This window comes from Crocodylus porosus, unplaced genomic scaffold (genome assembly GCF_001723895.1).
Source record: "Crocodylus porosus isolate Cpor-Errol unplaced genomic scaffold, CroPor_comp1, whole genome shotgun sequence".
Taxonomy (NCBI): domain Eukaryota; kingdom Metazoa; phylum Chordata; order Crocodylia; family Crocodylidae; genus Crocodylus; species Crocodylus porosus.
In genome coordinates, this window is record NW_017728927.1 from 10,781,073 (window position 1) to 10,801,208 (window position 20,136).

At 46.0% G+C, this 20,136-nt stretch overlaps 1 protein-coding gene across 1 annotated transcript in view; it reads left to right on the forward strand.

The window, feature by feature from the left end:
* RNF216 (ring finger protein 216) overlaps nt 1-20,136 on the forward strand; it is a 97,715-nt gene that overhangs the window by 21,217 nt on the left and 56,362 nt on the right. The window contains exons 2-12 of the mRNA XM_019541996.1: nt 917-1,047; nt 2,835-3,701; nt 4,933-5,009; nt 7,783-7,885; nt 8,866-9,030; nt 10,162-10,276; nt 10,560-10,699; nt 12,724-12,774; nt 13,841-13,978; nt 16,049-16,197; nt 16,706-16,784. Of these exons, the coding sequence (XP_019397541.1) occupies nt 917-1,047; nt 2,835-3,701; nt 4,933-5,009; nt 7,783-7,885; nt 8,866-9,030; nt 10,162-10,276; nt 10,560-10,699; nt 12,724-12,774; nt 13,841-13,978; nt 16,049-16,197; nt 16,706-16,784 (2,015 nt within the window). The remainder of the gene's footprint in view (nt 1-916; nt 1,048-2,834; nt 3,702-4,932; nt 5,010-7,782; nt 7,886-8,865; nt 9,031-10,161; nt 10,277-10,559; nt 10,700-12,723; nt 12,775-13,840; nt 13,979-16,048; nt 16,198-16,705; nt 16,785-20,136) is intronic.

Genomic DNA, 20,136 nt, shown 5'->3' on the forward strand with positions numbered 1-20,136 from the left:
TCCAAAGCCCCGCTGAATTGCCCAATCTATACAGACGTTGGGTGAGTCGGGTCCAACTAACATACTGCCTCTTCCGGGCATGTGCTGGGCTTGGCACGGGAGCACGCAGAATTTAAAGTAAAGTGCCGTGTTATTTTTTTTTAACATCTGCAAACAGGATAGATGAACAAATCTGTGTTGGTGAGCAGTGGCCTAGATGGCAGTCGTGCATTTGGATTTGCCAATTCTCAAGGTTTTGCCTCTGGGACAGGTGCTGTCTAACCAGTAGAGAGAGTCTAAAATCTCAGGCCGGTACTTGTTCTCAGTCCTGGCATGTGGGCTTGTTCACGTTTTTTAATTCCATGCCTCAGACAAGATTGCCATTTAAGGTGGCTTTATCTGCTCCCTCAGTCATTCAAGGATTTCTGCATTGCTTCCAGGAGAGATCTGGGTTCATTTGGAGTCCTTTCCCTCCTCCAGATTGTGCCTTGTTTTCAATCAAATGAGCAGCCTTGAGTTGTTGATGCTGCTGGAGCCTCCTACACCGCTCTCTGCAGAAATGAATAGATGCCCTGCCCGCAGCCTTTTCAGCATAACACTTAAAGCTGCCTGTGCTGCTTCGCCATTCCCTGAACTGATTTTTTTTATGCCAACAGGAATCGTCAAGTCTCTGCACAGCACTAAGGAATACATGTATCTGGTACATACACTTCTCTCCTTTTAGGCGCCTTGAGGTGTTCACATTTGTACTACGTTCCGCCCGTCAGCATAGTGGCGTAAATAGAGACGCTGTAACAGTGATCTATAGTGTAACTGTCTTGTGGGTACCTCCTTCCTGCCATTGCAGTGTAAACTTTGGGACTGCACTGATCAGTTCCAAGTGCTTGAGCTTCTGCAAATCTTTAACAAGTGGATGACTTTATCTGCCTTGCTGCAGACTTCGTAAACCACCAAGACGGGCTGATCACGATCTCGGATTCCTCGGACGAAGAGTTTCCTCCGTTGCTAGATGCAGGGGCCCGGCAGCGGCGGGAGGAAGAGGACGATGATGTCGTCATCCTTCAGGAGGTGATTTTCCATGCAGATGTGTTGCCATGCATCCTTTTTTGCTTTTGCTAAACAGCTCATAGCACAGATGGCTGCTTGGGTTCTTCAGAATGTGTGTTTGCAATGGAGGCACTTGAACTTGGAGTTAAATGAAAGTCACTTCTGGTCTCTTGCTGAGATCTGAAGGACTTGGTCTCCGTTGGATAAAACGGGGACTGTAGAGCCAGCCATGCTGCTTAGACTTGTGGCTGATGGAGACTGCAGGTCCCAGAACGTAATGATCTTTTTTAATCCAAGGCAATGGAGCACTATATACTGGGACCTCTAATCTCCATGGGTGACCAGTCCATATTAAATTAGCAGTGGTTGCCTGCCTTGACTTTGTATGTTTTTAGCAGGAAAGGTAAGTGTGTCCATTTTCTTGTCCACCCCCCTCTGGATAGCTTACCACTACTTCTAGAAATGATTTGAGTGTTAAAACCATCAACCCCTTAGCCACACAGTAAGGAATTGGTTGCAAAATAGTTGTTTGTACCCACAGAGTATTTGGGAATTCTTTACAACACTTTTTATCCCAAGTTGGAACCAAATGGTCAAAGTTCTGTCATTCCCACGTACAAAGAGGAATAAAATTTTTAAAAATCTCCATTTTAGGAGAGCTGAAGTGGAATCTCATGATAAGCTGCTGGGGAGTTGGATGGGCAGATTGGCTGGAAGGCAAGCAAGTTTTTACCAAAAATTGTATCAGAATTTCCTTTATTTCTGCAAAATGCATCACTTCGGACAAACTAGCACTTTTGCCAACGGAAAATTCTTCCGTCAGAACGTCTGGCCACCTCCAGCACATGGCGTGGCTCTGAGAACAGGATTATCCCAATGGCTGACATTAAAGAAATCTGTGGCAAATTGATTCCATGTTTCCATCCTCTTTGAGCAAGCAGTATGGCATAACCATGCAGTGATCACGTTTTGATCCCTGTAACAGGTCAGTCGCATGCCAGTGTTGCCTCAAGCAGTCATTTCTGTGCAGTGAATGAATGCCCTGGTTTGATGTCCCAATACCAAGACGATCTCCTGGCTTGGTGAAATATTACTGGTACCATGCCCTCTGCATTGCACCCCTGGCTTCAGTTGGTGGGAATTAAGCCTATGCTAAAGGATATGATTGTAGGGCTCTGGACAGCTGCTTTCTTTGGCCACATTTTTAAAGCTTTTCTCAATTTTCTTGTAGGTCCATTTGGTTTTTAGGGTTTTGGGGGTTTTTTTTGGAAGGGAAGTATACTAATATAGCTCCACTCTGCATCCCCATTTGAAAGTTGTCATGGATGCCACAGTAATAAAAGTTCATGTGCAGGAACCTGAGTTCGCCGGCAGCAGGAGCAGTGGCCAGGCCTGGCACCTTCAGTCTTAGTTACTTCTGCCTGTCGAGTGAATTGCTGAACTGAAATTTAGATATGAAACTCATTAGTTCTGGCCTCTTATTCATAGGAAGGAAGGACGGGGAGATGAGCTTGCTAGAGAGTCCACTCAGAACCAGAAGTCACATATGGCATGATGAATTTTGTCGCTATTAATGTTGAGAGAGAACACAATTGAGCAAACTCAAAAGAATGCAGTGAAATGCAAAATAAAATAATAATAATAATAATGCAAGCTTCCTGTAATGAGCTTGGGAGCTATTGTAATGTTGCTCGCTGAGCAGGTTCTTCCTTTGTCTTCCAAAAAAATGAAAGTTGACTCCTCACTGTGGAAAAATGTAGTCCTTTCTACTATTGAGTTTTTTTTTTTTTTTAATTTTTTTTTTTAAGACCCCAAAACAGCAACTTCTGCGACCCAATGTCATCCGGCCAGCTGCTCTGTGGCAACGTGCCAAGAAGTTGGGAGAAGGAGGACCCAAGCTGATGAGGACCATAAACCTGCAAGAGGAGGTTCTGTCTCTTCCGTGCCAGGGAGCCCAGCATAATCGCATGGCAGAGACTGGTGCAGGGCCAAGCAAGGATGTGAATGGAAACCACTCTCCACAGCTGCCCGGGCCCTCTGAACTCAGCCGTTATCTACTCAAACAAGAGGGTGACTTGGAGCCAGGTCCAAGTGTGTTTGAAGCAGTAAAGACCAGTCCTAGACTCAGGAGCAAAAGGGAGATTATTAATCTGGAAGAAGCTGACTTCCGCCCAAAACAGGAGGAAAGCATGGAAACGGGAGGCCAAAAGCATGCAGACTTGGGGGCAGAGCTCTTACAAAACCTCAGAGGAGCAGCTGTCGCTGCTGCAACAGCAGCAACTAACGGACAGTCTAACCAAGGTAGCACCCGGTTGGATCCAGCTTGTTGTAAGGCTGCGGACAGGGGATCACATCCTGTAGTAAACTGTTGTGCTTCTCAGCTGGGGCAGGCCGAAGCAGAACTGGGTTCTTTGCCAGTGGCCTACCGGGAGGAGACCCCTGGGCCAGCCTTTCCCAGACCTGAACCACAGCAGGATGGGATTCCTGGTCCTGCTTCTCCTCAACCCGCTCACCCGCCAGAAGAAACAAAAGGCCACCCAGCAGCAATAGTCAATGAACAGCCAGGCCCAGCCTTCCCAGCACAGGGGTCTCATGAGCTGGGCTCGGGTAATGTCCCGGAGCAAGGAGCTGCTGGGCAGGACAAAGAACTCACTGCATTGCTCATCAGAGAGACGGTAAGTATCCTTTCTGCTAATGAGATGGCCATGCCTGCCTAGCCATATGTCCCCTTTCCATTTTCCAAAGCGTATAGCATTCTGTAGCACCTCTTGCTTTGGATATCGCTCTCCCATTGACATCACTTTCAGGGCTTGTCCCCTTGGCAAGCCCAACACCAGCATCTCTTGCTGGGAGCTCAGAAAATGAGAGAACGCCATTGGCAGCCACCGCTGAAATTCCCAAGACTTGTTCATCTCTGATTTAGTTAGTCTGTAAGGTACATCTTTACCCCACCTCCTGCTTGACTTCAGACTAATGTACCCTTTCCCTTTGCTACAAAGGAGTGATAATTGCATCAGATATTGTAATGAATATTTGATAATGAGAAAATGCATGAAATGCTGCATGTGGAATGCACCTAGGACTTCAAATCCCCAAATTTTAACGATGTCAGTAGACTTTCCTTTAAAAAAAAAAAAAGGGGAAATAAATTCTTTACAAAATCATGAGATGACCTTCTGTCCAGAAAAAAAAAAGTTTTTAAAACTTTATCCAACACCTTGTATATCTCCTGCTTTCTAACCCTTCAAATCCTATAGGATCATCCTCATCTTGGTTGTTAGACTAGTAGAGGTTCATTTTGATGCTTTAAAGACACCTTGTCTTAATACCTCCCACTCCTCAGTTACATTTGATCACATCCGTATGGAAATATTTTTGTATGCGTTTACCATGTAATAGTCTGGCTACATGCCATTCTTCTTGCATGATTCACTGTTGAACAGTGTCACCCTTTTTACTGCTTTGGCTAGTCATAGTAAGATACGGACCGGTCAAGTCTTGTGTTTTAACCCCCCTTCCTCCCCACCCCCCAAAACAAAAAACAACCCACTCCCCACCCAAAACCCCCAGCAATTTATGCACAAGGCAGAATATCGTGTAGCATGGTCCTATTAAATATTTCGTAAGGGAAAGATCACGATGATAAGATCATGCCTCCTGCCTGCCAAACCAAGGCCTACCTTGCATCTTTACTTCAGCCCTTCAGGTAAAGGTGAGGAGAGCAGGTGTGTGAGGGGAATCTAAATACAAAAGTTTCCACTCTCCAAACTGGTTGAGTGCAAATCTTCTAGAAAGCATCCTGGTAGGAGAGAGATGCTAGTAATATGTCCCTGTTCCTGCGGATGGTGTTGCTGCTAGGCTGTGCCATACAATTACCTCCATAACCTTTAGCTTTTCTTGCTGCAGGAAGCAAGATTCCCAGATGCGAAGAGGGAGTATATTGAGGAATTAATTCTCATCAAGAACTGCTGCGACTTAAATGTGTAAGTACAGAGCTTATTGCGGCAGCAGAGAACTGGCTAATGGACCTAGTAACTTAAGAGGTAACAAGCAAAATGGCTACATCACATTTTTGTAGTCCTTTCTCCAAACAGTGCTGCTTCACAGTGTGCCAGGAGGGACATCCTGCTTTCCTTTGAAGTCTTCCTTCTTCCTAACAAATCCTTTTTTAAAAGCAGTGTTTTGACATCTGCCTTTGTCCCTGATCAGACCATTACATTGTAGCTCCTCCGCTTCTATCCAGAGAGCTTGGGAAGTGCTCTGGTCCCAGCTGTTCCTTTGGGGCTGCTGGGAGGATTGGCTGTGTCAGTTTTTCCATAATTAACAGACTTGGGAAAACATTGGTAAGTGAAGCAGCGAGCTGACAGTTTTGTTGCGTCAAGCATTGCTCAAGGATTTTTGGATTATTCTGCAGCATCTAAAATCCTTTCACTGCATTAGGAAATAACTCCTTTGGTACAAGTAGGGCTCAAAATAATACCTCCCTCTCACACTCTGGGATTTTGGCAAATCAAATTCAGGGTGGGGGGCAGATCTTTCTGTATAGCTTTTTCACTTTTGAAATGTTGCAGAAGGTCCTATAGCGTTGGACAGGCTTGTTCCCTATAAGATGGTTTTCTGTAATGCTGTTTACCTTGTTTTTCAATGTCTCCAGCACAGAGGCCTACATCTCCCATGTGAGCCACTCCAGAACCTAATATCTTGCATTAAGAGAAGCTTTTCCCTAATTCCCAAAGCTAATTTTCTATTAAATGCATCCTATCACTCCTGTTAATCTGTCCTCCCCTTAAATCATTCTTTTCCATCTTTATCGCGTTTTATTTATAGACCGTTCGTATGTTTTACTGGCTTTCCTCCCACTGCTCCTTTTAGAAGATTTGCGGGTAGGCTCAAACTTTCTTTGCTAATCTCATTTAGAAAAGTGGCATAATGAGCACGCAGGAGACAGAGGTGGAGGATTTAATTAAAGTTTGAGGCCTGGGCCTGGATTAGACACCATGCTTACATCACTGTGTAAAACCAAAAACTTTGGTTTTGTCCATCAGTGTAAATTACTCAGGGATTCAGAGTGAACAGACCTCCAGCTATCCTAGAGTAAATGCATGTGATAGGCAGCTTTTCCCTCACTTTGCCTCTCAGCCACAGGGGAGCAAGGAACAGCATGTTTGCCTTGAGCATGGGACTACCCTGGGATAAACTGGGTATGACTAGGGTTACCATACGTCCGGGTTTTCCCAGACATGTCCTCTTTTTGGGTCCTTCCATCTCCATCCGGGCGTTTTTTAAAAAATATTAATGAATGTCTGGAATTTTGTTCTGCTCAGCATTGATGTTTTTCCCAGCACTTCCCACCTTGTTCTAGCAAGGAGCTGCTTGGGGCTGGGGGGAGCAAGGGGCATCTCGTGTGTCTGCACGCACACATGCTTGTGGCTGGCATGCAGCCAGGCAGGGTGGTGGGAGAAGCCCCACAGCTGGATGCAGGTAAGACTTTGATGGGTAGGGGTTGGAGGGCCAGGGCTTGGGGAATGTCTGGGGTGGGTGGGGTGTGTGTGGCAAGGTGTGTGGAGGGGATGGGTATGAAGAGGGGCTGGTGCTGGGGCTGCAGCAAGGTGGAGGAGGCACCTGCCCTCTCCAGTAGGGGAAGGGGGTTGGGGCACCCTTTGGGGACAACAAGGAACTGCATGGGCCAGTGCCTGTGTTCACAGGGGCAGGGTGGCTGGGAGACACTGCAGGGCTGGCGGGGGGCAGGAGTGAGGGGCACCGGCAGGGCTGGGAGGGGCAGGAGTGAGGGGCATCAGCAAAGCTGGGGGAGGGGTGTTGGCTTGAGAGTAAGGGGCACCATGGGGGCAGGGACAAGTGGGTTGGGAGTGTGGAGCACAGGCAGTGCCAGGGGGATGCGGGTCAGAAGTGAGGAGTATCAGCAGGGATAGGAGGCTACGGGTCAGGAGTGTAGGGCACCAGCAAGGTCTGGGGGGTGGGGTACTGTGGGGCTGGGGGGCAGGGGCTGTGGCTTGGAGTGAGGGGCAGGGGTAAGTAAGGCATGAGCATGTCACTGCCCCCCACAATCATATTATCTCCTCCACTGATAGGTGTCCTCTTTTTTTGAAACTGGAAATATGGTAACCCTAGATATGACACCTAACCCAGTGGAACTTCTATATGGGTGTAGGTTTACCCCAGATCCTTTTAGGGGTAACAGCACTGAATTGGGAGAAGCTGCCTTGGTGCAACTTTTTTTGATTTATGCTGGCTGGTGTGTCTGCCTGGGCTCTCGGGCCTTTGGCTGGGACAGGTGTGCATGGGTTGTATAGCAGTGTGTTCTCTTGAAATTTTGGAGTAGAGATTTTTTTTTCCCCAGGATTGTTATACTATTTGTAGCACATGTGATCAGCGTTGTGGGAGTTAAAGCTGCATGTGTAATGGTGGTTAGTTTCCTGTACAAGGTGCAGCAGAAATAAATACTAAAGCATGACTTCTTTTCCCCCCAACCTAGCTTAAATATAGTGAAGTAAATCCTGGATATCTCTGATCTGATATGTAAAGAACAGAGACCCCAGTGATTTGCCTAATATGAATATAATAAATATAATAAGAATAAGTATTACCTTTTAACTGAATGCTAAAATACCTTTTTAGCTTGAGACTAGCTGTAGCATGTCCTTAGCGTCTTTTAATGTTATAATGCTAGGATTGAAAGCCAAAAGTGTGGACCTGGGGTCACATAACTTCAAGTTTGTACTACACTTTTCTTTTCAGGCTTTGTAATTTTCTTCTGGAAAATCCAGATTATCCAAAGAAGGAAGGCAGAGTGGTTTTAAATCCCAATAGCAGCCTGCTCGCCAGCCAAGATGAGGCAAAGGCAAGCAAAGAATCTTTTCATATATAATGTAATATATGTCCCAGCACGTGCATTCAGTCTGAACTCTTCTGGGTATATGCTTTTCTTTCAGCACATATTGATACAACACTGGTGCATCAGGGCCCTGATCTCTGATGCTTGGGAGCACCTGCAAGCTTTAATCTTGAAATGACGGAGTTGGGCTCCGTGTTTCCTTGAAGCTTTTCCATTTAGCTGCACCTCGTGTGAGCCTGCATCATACCATCTCTTTCAGTCCAGTCGAACTGGAAAGTGCTCCAGCTCGTTCAGTCTGGATTTGGTGATGGCGTGGGCCACGTAATCCTGACAGAGTGTCTTGTGGATTGGAGCATTGCTGTTCGGCCACCTGGTTGACTGCCTGCCTCTCTAAGCAAAAATGATTGATGGATGTTCCCTTGTCTCCCTGCTGGCTGTACCCTTTTTATGAACATCTCAAGTGGCTGGACATGAGCTGGGGGGCATGGGTGTTAGTTCTCTTGCCCCATTCTCAAGCATGCTTCTCAGTCCTTGGCTGATTCCACTCTTCCATGTAAAACTGAATTTTATCTGCCACTTCTGCTCAGGGTATGTCTACACTGTAGTGACAGTGGCTTATGTAGGTATACCTGTAGCACCTAGGCTGGCTAGTTTTAACACTAGCAATATAGTGTGCATTTAAGCCACAGTAGCACAGAGTTATCTGCTCTGCTTCTCAAGTAGGGCTTGCAGCCCATGTTGAGCTCTGTGCAACTGCACTTAAACTCTTTGCAGTATATGAGCTGGCTAATTTAATTTAAAGCCAGCTCATGCATATCTCTGTGGGCTGCAGTCACTGCTATCTAGACATAAACTGTGCACACTTGAAATGCTCAGCTTATTTTTGAGTGGTCTTGTGAACACACCTTTGCTGTTGAGAGATTTGTTTTGTTCCCACTTTAAAGGGTGCTGGCACTAACTCCCTCTCTTGTTTTTTTTCAATTCAGGTGCCTAAAGTGGACTACTTTGACTTTTCCAAGCTTGCCCCTCTTGACCAGCGATGCTTTATCCAGGCAGCCGACCTCCTTATGGCTGACTTCAAAATGCTGAGCAGCCAGGACATCAAGTGGGCTCTGCACGAACTCAAGGGACACTATGCAATCACACGCAAGGTTCTCCAGCTTGCCTCTGTCTCCCTCGGGGCTGCCTTCCTATAGTGCTGAAAGGGTGATCCTTGGTGTCTTTTTGTCTTGCTACACCATTAAAAACCCTCCTTTTCCTTTGATATCCAGTCAGTCATAACCAGACATGGGTATTTCAGTGCATCAACAAAACTGGATGCTACAGAAAGTTCTCTTGTTTCTTCCACCATGTGGAGTCATAAGATTTACTAATCATCTGCTTATGTGTCATGGAGTGTCCTGAGGAATATTTTAATTTAACCTCACTGCCAAATCAGGGGGAACTGCCAACATAGCCTAGATTTACCAGATTTTAGGGCAGATGTGGTAGCAGAAATAATAATGGTATCCCTCTAAATTTGATGTGACAAGTAGCTGATGGCATTTGCTTATGTAACTTTTACCTGACGTGGGGTAAATCTTCACTTGTGTCACAAGTGACTAAAAGTGACTGAAGGATTAGAGGAGAAAATGGATGGGTTCTTGCAAACTCCACTGGCAAAGTAGATCGTAGATTCCTGTGCGAAGACTATTCCTGCAGCAGGGTGACGAGCACACCTGCCTTTTCAGTGGCGATAAATGTCTGCTATCTCAGCCTTGGTTCATAGTAAATGGTCATAATTTTTTTCCCCTCCTCCGGAAACTGCCAGTGTCTTTCCTCTGTTTCCTTCTTCATTACCACAGGACTGTGGTAAAACCATTGTCACCCCTTGCATCACTCAGTGCTCACGGGACATGCCCTTCTCCCATTCGGATTCAGGGAAAGCAGAAGGACTCCCTGAGTTTGAGTGGGAACAGTCCTAAACCTTTGCCAAATAACTAAGGAAGCACATTTTTTGGACTCTGTTGCAGCCTGTACTCACTCTTTTTTCTGAACGCTGCCATTGCTCGAGCAATAAAAGCAGTTGTTTTATGGAAGGACCATACAGGCTTTAGGTTTCTAAGAGAGCAAGGTACCTAAAGGACAAAAAGGCAGAGTTGTGTGTTGCTTCCCAATTTGAATCAATGTTAATGCAGGTCAGCATTGACTGTCCCGTGCATATATAATGCATTTAATGTTAACCTCTACCTGAGAGCAGCAAAGGCTTACAGTGATGCATTCACATCCTTTCTTCTTTTTAGGCCTTTTCAGATGCCATCAAAAAATGGCAGGAACTGTCTCCTGAAACCAGTGCGAAGAGAAAAAGGAGGAAAGAAATGAACCAATATTCTTATATAGATTTCAAATTTGAGCAAGGTAAGTGGGCAGTTTGGGTAAATGATGTAGGTCTAAACACTATGAGAAGAAAAGAAAGTGCCACTGTTCAGATGTGGTCTGGCCCTGACACTGCTTTTGTGCCACTTGGAGGTATCCTTCACAAATAACTGTGTCTATTTGGAACAGTACTATGTCTGATATGCCTAAGTTGTATAGTCAGTGATGGTCTGCACAGTCACACAGAGGTTTGGGAACAGGCCAGCAGCCTTGTTCTGACTGTCCTGCCCAATCCCTCTTTCATTCCACTCCAATTTTGCTTTAGGCGATGTGAAGATTGAGAAGCGGATGTTCTTCTTGGAGAACAAGAGGCGGCACTGGCGATCCTATGACAAGCGCTCGCTTCTCCCGCCAGTGTTGTTAGAGCAGCAGTTCTATGAGCAGAAAGTTAAAGAGATGGCAGAGGTGAGAATGACATGAACTGCTTGGGTCCCAGTGGGTTCAATTTTTGGAGATGTTTCAGCCTTACAGAGTGGAAGTGAGTCCTTCCTCTTTGCTGCTGAAATTCAATCACCATCTCAGATAACTGTTACTTCTCTTGCCTTTCCCCTCACAATTTTCATTTATGACCTAAAAATTAGTTTTGGTCTGTTGCCTTGGGAATAGCCAAGCAAAGAATTTACTCAGATCCACCTAATACATAGACCCACAACTGTTATTTCTGCATCTGCAAATCTTTTTTACAGCTGCTGCCCATATTGGATCAATGTATTATTTTTAGTTTAAAGCATTATTTTGCATTTCTTTTGTCCTGCTAGAGACTTGTGGAGGGATTTTGCTCCTTTGAGGAGCCCTTAGGATTCTGTCTTCCAATAAGCTTCAATCTTCTTGCAAAACAACATAGCAACTTCCTCTCTCCCGTTAGACTAAGGCTTCCTTTGGAGTTTTATTACCGTTTTCTAATTGGATAAATATGGTCATTAGTAAGTCCATCAGACGTTCCTGTCCACTCACTTCACCTTCCAAAGGCTAGGCTTGCTGTCTCTACAGAGGCATCCTTCTTCTCATCTGCCCACTCTGGGACTAAAACCGTAATTAGAAACCCAGCTCTTCCAAGTCGTAGGAACGTAAGACTGGAAGGGACCTCCTAAGTCCATTGCATCCAGACCCCTGCAGTTGTGGGCATCCGTGTGGTACCCAGTTGACAAGAATATCTGCTGTGGTGTCTCTTGCTCACCCTGGCTGCAAAGCGCCAATAACCAACATATATGCAGGAGCAAGGAAGGTGCCACCAATGCCTTGGGCCCCTGCAGTGGCACTGAGTGTAGTCATATCATCTGAACACATTTTTACCTGAGAAGTAGAGTGCTAACACCCCAAAGCAGTCCTTGCCAGTCTGACCAGGAGGAAAACAGCCCTGTCATTCATCCTGACCTGTAGCCTCCCTAGCCAACTGCATACCCTCGTTGTGATGGAAGCTAATGGCATACTGGGCTGCATTAGCAGGAGCATTGCCAGCAGGCCACTTCCCACAAATGAGTCCATTGGGCTCCCCCCAACTTCAGAAAGAATGTGGATGCACTGGAGAGAGTTCAGTGAAGGAAAAAATAGTTTTGGGGCTGGGGCATATGACTTCTGAGGAGAGGTTGAGGGAACTGGGCTTATTTAGTCTGGAGAAGAGAAAACTGAGGAGGGATTTAATAGCAGCCTTCAGCTCCCTGCAGGGGGTTGCAAACAGGATGGAGCTGGACTGTTCTCAGTGGGGGCAAATGACAGAACAAGCAGCAGTGGGCTCAAGTTGCATCAGGGGTATATTTAGGTTAGACATTAGGAAAAACTTTCTCACTAGGAGGGTAATAAAATACTGGAACAGGCTCCCTAGGGAGGTTGTGGAATCTCCATCCTTGGAGGTTTTTATGACTTGGGTGGACAAAGCCCTGGCTGGGATGATGTAGTTGGGGCTGGTCCGGCTTTGGGCAGAGGGCTAGATGAGATGACCTGAGGTCCCTTCCTACCGTAGTTTTCTATGATTCTATGACACTTCTATACCCATAAGGAAGGACCCAATTTGTAATATAGGACTGGTGTGTTAGAGCATGGCTTTTTAAAAGCGAGTACCCTTTACCTTTTATGCAAGTGACTGGTGGCAGCCTAAAAATAAAGCTGGTGCTCCTTGAGAGGCTTTTGAATTTGGTGTCTGCTGCAGTCATAGTGTTGTCAAAAATGTCTTTGTGTGAGTTTCTGTCGCATGGAAATTGGGTTGTCATTCTTACACACTTATAAGAGGGGGTGGGTTGGAAAAGCAGGGGCTTTTAAATGTCTTGATGGGCATATGTCTGAAAGAGCAGGTTGAGCAGTTCATGAACAGCCCATTGTGGGCATCAAACCTTCAGCTGGTAAATTCTAAGGTAACATTAGCAGTGTTTGGTGCCTGGAATGGGGGTTTATTATCACTCCTCTAAATGCAAATGTCCCTGTGTCTCTTGCAGCATGCAGACTTCCTCCTTGCTCTGCAGATGAACGAGGAGCAGTATCAAAAGGTCAGTAACCCAACTGCCTGCTTTTCCATATTGCTAGGCAGACTTGCCTGGCTGTTTGGTTGCTGTGGGGCTGCTTTTGCTGACCTAGCACAGTCCCCGTAGTGTATATGAGCTGCCTTTTAGAGAAGGATGACAACAGCTGAGTCCAGCAAAGCAGCATGGATGTATATAATGATCTGTAGTAACTCAGTCGGTTGCTGATGCCTATAATGATTTGTAGTAACTCAGTCAGTTGCTGCTCAGATGATTGGTCAGAGCAGTAAAAAAAAAAAAAAAAAAGCATGAAGGTTGCTGTTGGTATCTGCATCGTGGCAATTTTAAAACAGCTTTGCTATTCATGGCTGCTGGAAGCGATCTGCCATTTGCAGAAAGGACTTGTTAAAACCTGAGCCAACCCTTCCCCTCTACATGAAGTGGGAGGAAAGTCAAGGGTCTATTCAAGTGGCATGGATCACCTTCTTCTCATCCATACCAATCTCCTGTTAAACCTTGGTGAGGATATTTTGCCCCTACAAATAAAAGAACAGACTTAGTTCTATCAACATCAGCACAGTGCAGGCTTTCCTGCCTCTCTAACTGTGGTACGACAGGGTCATACTGCTGAGTGGTTATATGGACAGATGTCCTTAATGGTGGTTAAAAACCACCAAGCTCGTATCCAGTATCCGAATGTGTATGATACTTTCCCTCCATCCCTTTTGGGCTTACCACGCTTTTTATTCCTCTAGCTCAAATCATTGCTCTGCCTGATAAGAATGATGGAAGCACCAGAGAGTTTCTTGGGTTTGGTATTTGATTTAGAAGACAAACTCTCAGTTCAAATGTGGTTAGAACTTCAGTTTTAACTTGCTATGAAAGTTTCATACTCCAAGCAAGGCAGCTAATAAAGATGAAAAACCAAGCAACCATAGCACGGTAGAAATCCTCAGGCAGTTACACATGCCTGCTTTTATGGCTGTCTTGCTTATATTCTCAGTGGCCTTTGCTTTGGCAAACGCTCTTACCATGCTGTTGCTCCATGGTGGGATATCAAAGGAAAGCATCTCTTTGTGTGTGTGGTCTGCAGGACGGGCAGATGATAGAGTGCCGCTGCTGCTATGGGGAGTTTGCATTTGAAGAACTGACGCAGTGTGCAGACGGTCACTTGTTCTGCAAGGAGTGCCTAATCAAATATGCTCAGGAGGCCGTCTTTGGCTCTGGCAAGGTAAGAGTGTCCCAACGAGAGAACAAAAGGATGAAGGCAGAGCATACAGGGGCATGTAACTGCACATAGTGCGAGAGTTTGGAAAAGTAGCAGTGTGGAAACTGCACGTAACTGCACCTGCTGCCGGGTGTTCACGGGCATGGAATATGTAAACTTTTATAAGTAAAGGCACCCTCAAATTAGTCTGGTCATCTTGCAAATAGCCAGCTGGTGTACAGTGCCATCCTATTGCTGTTTCTGGATTTCCCCTTTAACAGTGCCTGTTTTACTGTCTGTTAGATGGAAGGGAAAATATGTCATTAACTTAACAGGGTTTTTTTTAAACAAATGGGAAAACAATGCAGAGGGGTTTGCATTTAGGCTTTCCAGGTTATGTTACTCTTCAGCTCAGCAGAGTTCCAACAGTGCATCCAATGCCCAACTTTGTACCATTTAAGTACCCTTTTTGGCAGGGATTTTTTTGGGTTTTTTTAACCCTTGGTCCCTCTGATCCAGTTGCTCTTATTCTTTCCCAAATTCAGCTCTTAACTGTAAGGTATAAGTTCAGTGCACTCTAGTAGGTCTATTTTTGCCAGTCCCTCAATGCGTCATTAACATGCTTGGAATTTTGGCCAAGGGGAAGGATTGGGGTGAGTGGGCAGTTGAAGCACATTTGCTAGCAAACTTTCCACTTTCAGAGAAATCTTATCCTGTTCAGAGAAAGCATAGAGAATACTCCAGAGGCCCAGCAATATCTGCCTTGCTGTCCCCAGGGACCCAGCTCTTATCTTGGACTTGGCCAGTCTCTTGCAACCTAAAAGTGGAGAGTTGATGGATCCCCTCCCCAACCAGACATCCTGTCTAGATTTTTTAGACTGCAGGATCTCATTTAGAAAAAAATCTAATAATGGTAAAGGCTTCCCTGCTTTAGGAGTAGCTGACGTAAATCTAGGGCCCTCCCCAGGAGATGTCACTCATAAATTAGCAAGGGTCTGAATTAAGCTGATGCCAAAAGATGCTAGAGAGATGTGGGGGTAGTAGCCGATCTGTCCTGGATTTAACTAGGTACACTGGGAGACTTCAGCACCTTTCTAAATGTGCTTACTTTTGCTTATTCTTTTACTACAGCAGTTGGTGTGGTAAGTGAAAGACCATCACGCCATATCTGTACTTAGCTTTGCGATGTGGCTTCCGTAATGGGTGGGTTTTGACTGGAGATGAAGCCTTGAATTTTGAAGCCTGTGTTGAGAGAGAGGCCCTGAAGAAATCTCCGGGTTGGGAAGCAGAACATTAGCTTTTACATGTCCAAGTGCACGGATATTTGTGCGTACAAGAGTCTGTTGTTGAAGCTTGAGTAGTGTGGTTTGGAGTGGTATACTAAGCAGCTTTACTGTATGGCTGAAAATCTTTCATTTTGAAAAGAAGGCCACCCTTTTAAAGGGTGTGAGTTGGATGTGGCGGTGCAGTAGCAAAATGTCTCGTCTCAGCGCCGGGGACCTTGAGTTCAAATCCTGCTCTGGGCTTGTGCCACAGTCCACCCTCATTTGATTAATTGTAAGTGGATACCTGGTTATCCAAGCTGAGAAGCTGGAGACAGGTAGGCAGTTTACTGGCCTTATCACTCCGTCACATGCCTTCACTATGCCAGTCTGATAAGCCTGAGGTTTGGTTAAACATTTCAATTGGTTGCGACAGCAGAAAGACCAATTTCAGAATCTGTTTGCCCAGAGACCCTTTTATTTCATAGCACTTCTGTTTTTGCAGAAGACTGTTAATGATAGAATTATCCTATCTGCTTTTGGGTGGTTGAGGGTTGGCACTGTGCAACTGACTTGTGACAGTTCTGGATACCTATGCTGAAGATTTTGCGTGTTGCTTGTTCCTTTCCTGACTTTGCCATGTTGGCAGATGTTCTCTGTTGTAAGCGATCTTTCCTCCCCATCCACTACCTCTAAGCAGATGTCTGCCGTAGTCCCACCCAGAAATGATGTCATAGCAAGGTTTTCTCTTCTTTTGACTCAGTTGAGTTGAATCAAAGCCATACTCTGAACTTTGATAGCCTTCTCTTCTCTCCCTTTGTCCCTGGCGCAGTCAGAACTTAGCTGCATGGAAGGGAGCTGCACATGTTCATTCCCAACCAGCGAGCTAGAGAAGGTGCTTCCAGAGAACATCCTCTGTAAATACTATGAGCGGAAAGCAGAAGAGGAGGTTGCTGCTGCCTGTGCGGATGAGCTTGTCAGGTAAGCATCCAAACCACAAAGCAAATGGGTCAGAACTGATGTGGGCAAAAAAATGGTCAGTCTCCATGTACCCTTGCAGTAGGCTCAGTTCAATGGCCTGAAAACTTAGTGAGCTTACCACAAGCAAGGTGGCGGGTTTTTCAGAGGCCTGCATTTTAATTGGAAGGGGCTGATCTTTATTTCTGAACATCTTTTATTACTAGAGGTGAGGATTCTTTGGTCAGAAACAGATTAAAATGCAGGAGAGAGTTGCATCCCTGCTGGCTTGTCAGGCGTGCACTAATCCTTTGTATGAAATGGTCTAAAGCTGCCCTAAGCTTGTGGCTTTCAGAGCACTTGCATGGTGGCAAGTCAGAAAAACACAGTATTAGGATCAGTGAATCCTTTTATAGGCTGGCCTTGAATCACAGCCCTGTGAATAGACACATGGAGTTGTCCTGCTACATCTGCTTCACAGCAAAGGCTTGCTAAGTACAGTACGTTAATGCTATCTTCTCTTGGGCGGTAGGTGTCCTTTCTGTAACTTCCCTGCTCTGCTGGACAATGACGTGAAGCGATTCAGTTGTCCCAACCCTCGCTGCAGAAAGGTAAAGGATCAATACTAGCTAGTTAATCTTCTCTGGAGTGTTGGGGTAATAGCTGGAGGGTTTTTGGCCTTCCTAACAGCTGGAGGCCTGCAGATGGCATGCTTCTGGGGGAGGTATGTAATTTTTTAATTGGAAAACCAAGGTAGGTAATGATATTCTAATAAAGCACCAGAATAAAGGTCACTGTTTTTTGGGGGCACTGTTAATATGAACAGAGTGAAGTCCTCCTTTGTGTGATTGGCTTAGGAGATAGTAGCAAAGGAGTGTGCTTCCAGGTACTTAAACATAGTGTTTTGCTTGTTCACGTGTTTAAAATGATCTCGTAATTGGGCATCTAGACATAAAATGGGCAGCTGTAACTCTGATTTTTGCTTCCCCAATTTAAAGAACCCAAATTACTTGGTGGAAATGGCTTTTCCCATCGTTGCATGTCACCATCTTGACTCCAGACATTTGGAAGGTTTATATAAATCCTGTTCATTTGAAGTGCATGAATCTGGTAATCTCCTAAAATCCACTAAACTGTCCATTTCCCCTTTCTCAGTAAAGGATGTAACCTTCAGATGGGCTTGGGGACTGAACTACTACACTTACTGTCAGCTATGGGGGTAGCCCCATTTAGTTAAAGCCAAAATATATTGGCAGGGTAGAGTGGGGAAGGTTTGAATTACTGCTGCATTTGCTGCATCTACTCTATGGACAAATTGAGTTTTGTTTCTGACAGACTCAGGTATTAAACACTAACATTTGATTGTAGGGCTTGGTTGGGGTGGGGAAGTTATTAATTGACTAGAGCCAATAAGTTCAGGCCAGGATAATGTTGGTAACTGAGGACTAATGCCACCAGAGGCCTCGTGCAACTAAACCCACAGTAGCACAAATTCTCGTGCAGTATTTGGAGAACTGCATGACTAGTAGAGATTTACCCTAACTTCAGACTCTCTAATGAATTGACCTTGTAGTTGCCTTTAACCAAAGCTCTGGGTTCTTGATTCTAAATTACACGGCCACTTGATTACAGGAAAAAAAGAATTGCTGTGTGCTGGAGGTCAGCTTCCCCGCCCCCCCCCCCACCTCATGTTGCCAAGAACATATCTCATTACCATCAGCAACTGAGCAGAGGACCATCCTGATTGAAGAATCAGCAATTGCCTTTTGGGTGCAGGATCTCTAGACCCATGCTGTTAGCAACTAGCATTTGGGGATATAGCCCGGTCCGTTGTCTTACATTGCTGATCTCCGGACTTGTGGCTGAGGAAAGTTGAGTACCGCTAGATGGCACCATTGACTTGTGTATGAGTCGAATGATCTTTGAATTCTTTGAAGTGCACCGCACGCATCAGTACCACAGAACAGAATTCAGCTTCCATTAGCTGAACGCTGTAGTGCAGAAACAATTAGAAGGGTTTCCAACCCCCCATCAATTTTGACGTGACTGTCGCCAGTCTTGACTGTCACCATGGCAGTTCTGCTACCATTGGACTATTATCACTGGTCTGGACAAAGTCTCTCCTTGGTTGGACTCGCAGGGGACAGAAGAGGGGAGTCCTAGTGATGGACCTATTGTGTTCACCCTCCACCTATTAGCCTCACTGTGCCCGGTTCCAGGGTCTGTAGTGATGTCTGACTCTCCCCAAACTCTTCCAGGTCAGCACAGTGGCTAGGCCAAGTCCGGGCGAAGTGACAGAGAACTCTGCACTCCTTGAAGTTGAAATCATTTAGCTTTTGACTTGCAGCAACTCTGCTTAGACCCAGGTGCTCTCGGGTGACTAGGGGTGCATCTCGATCTCTTGCTGGGCTACAGTGGCTCCATCCCTCTGTAGCTGATCATCTGAGTGGGCAGAGTGGCCAGTGGAAGGGAGGCATTGCCAGTCGCCTACAGTAACTGAATGGGCATGTGATGAGCATGTAAATGGGCCTCTACCATCTGTCACTGCCATTGTGACTCCAGCTGTGTTATGTGAAGTTTGGCTCTTCATTAGCTGGCCAGGCCTTGCATCTTAACATCGCTGTCTGCTGGGGAATATATCGAAGCTTAATTTGCCAAGGACAAACGTAGCCCAAGCAACCATATGACCACGAGGGATTCGCTGCTGAACTTAGGTTGCCATTTCAGGGTGGGTTTTAGGCAGTGCAGTCCTTGCTGGCTGGAAGTAAACCACCTTAAGCATCAAGACATCTTACTCAATTCTGGACTGAGCCACTTGTGCCTAGGAAGAGCCTGCTTGTGATGTGGGCTGAGGGTTCACAGTTTGCAGCACCGCTCTGACAAGTCAGATGCAAGTGGACTGAGTTGCTGCTGCTGAGTGGCTCCGTTTCAGTCCTGCTGTACTAATCTGTGGCCTTTTTAGGCCCCTGAGTAGCAATAGTATACGTTTCCTCGGCTTCAGTGCTGCCTGTTGCTTTCCCATGTGTCGCGACTTACCAACATCTTTCCCAACTGAAGCTACCTGATGAAATTCTTCAACCACTTGCTTTTCATGCCTCTGAGTGGTAGAAGTGTGTGCTTTTCCAGAGGGAAGGAGTTTCCCTCCAAGAAGGGAGACCTTCTCCCCTCCGTCCCACCAGCCTGCACCCCCCGAGCAGCTTGACCGCAGTGTTGTGTGTGCTGGCAGCACAGTCTGCTGTGGTTACGTGGCTTGCTTGCCAGGATCCCAGATCCTGCGTGTGATGTGCAGAGATGGTTGCCCCTCTTTGCAGTCTCAGCACAAAGCACTGCAGGGCTTTCAGCCAGCTCTGAAATGGGAAGGTGAAAGATGTTGTTGCCATGGTAATCGTACATGCATGAAGCAACACTGTCCCTCTGCGTGTGCGAGGAGGGGGAAGGGCCGGTGCTGGAGAGCTCTGAACATGGGCAGTCATTTCATAGGCGGGCAAGGATTTGCACTTACATTTTATAGTCTGTTGTGTTTCCCAGATTCGCTGCCAGCTCCCATTTCTGATGCAGGAGCTGTCTCACTCTGGCATTGCAGGATGCCTTTTACCTAGAGGCCGGGGTGGCCAAAGGAAATACTCACGTACAGCTGACCTGAATAGCCTCTGACCAGACAGCTGCCAGACCCTTGCAGTCAACAGCTAGAGTTCCCTGTTGATGAGGCTGTGATTAGGCAGTACCTGTGCCAGGTGGAACGGCTGTGAAACATCATGCCTCTGGAAGCAGCGGGGCTTGGCTGGTACCTTTTTATTTTGAAGGGCTAAGTGTTTCTGTCTGTTTTTCAGCTGCTACTGAAATGTACTTCTCAGGATGGAGTTCAAGGTGGCTGCTATGAACAGTCTTACGCAGCTGCTTTTAACCTTTGTTCTCCGTCAGCACTTAAACCCTGTCTAAGCTTCTACAAAGTGCCGCTTAGCA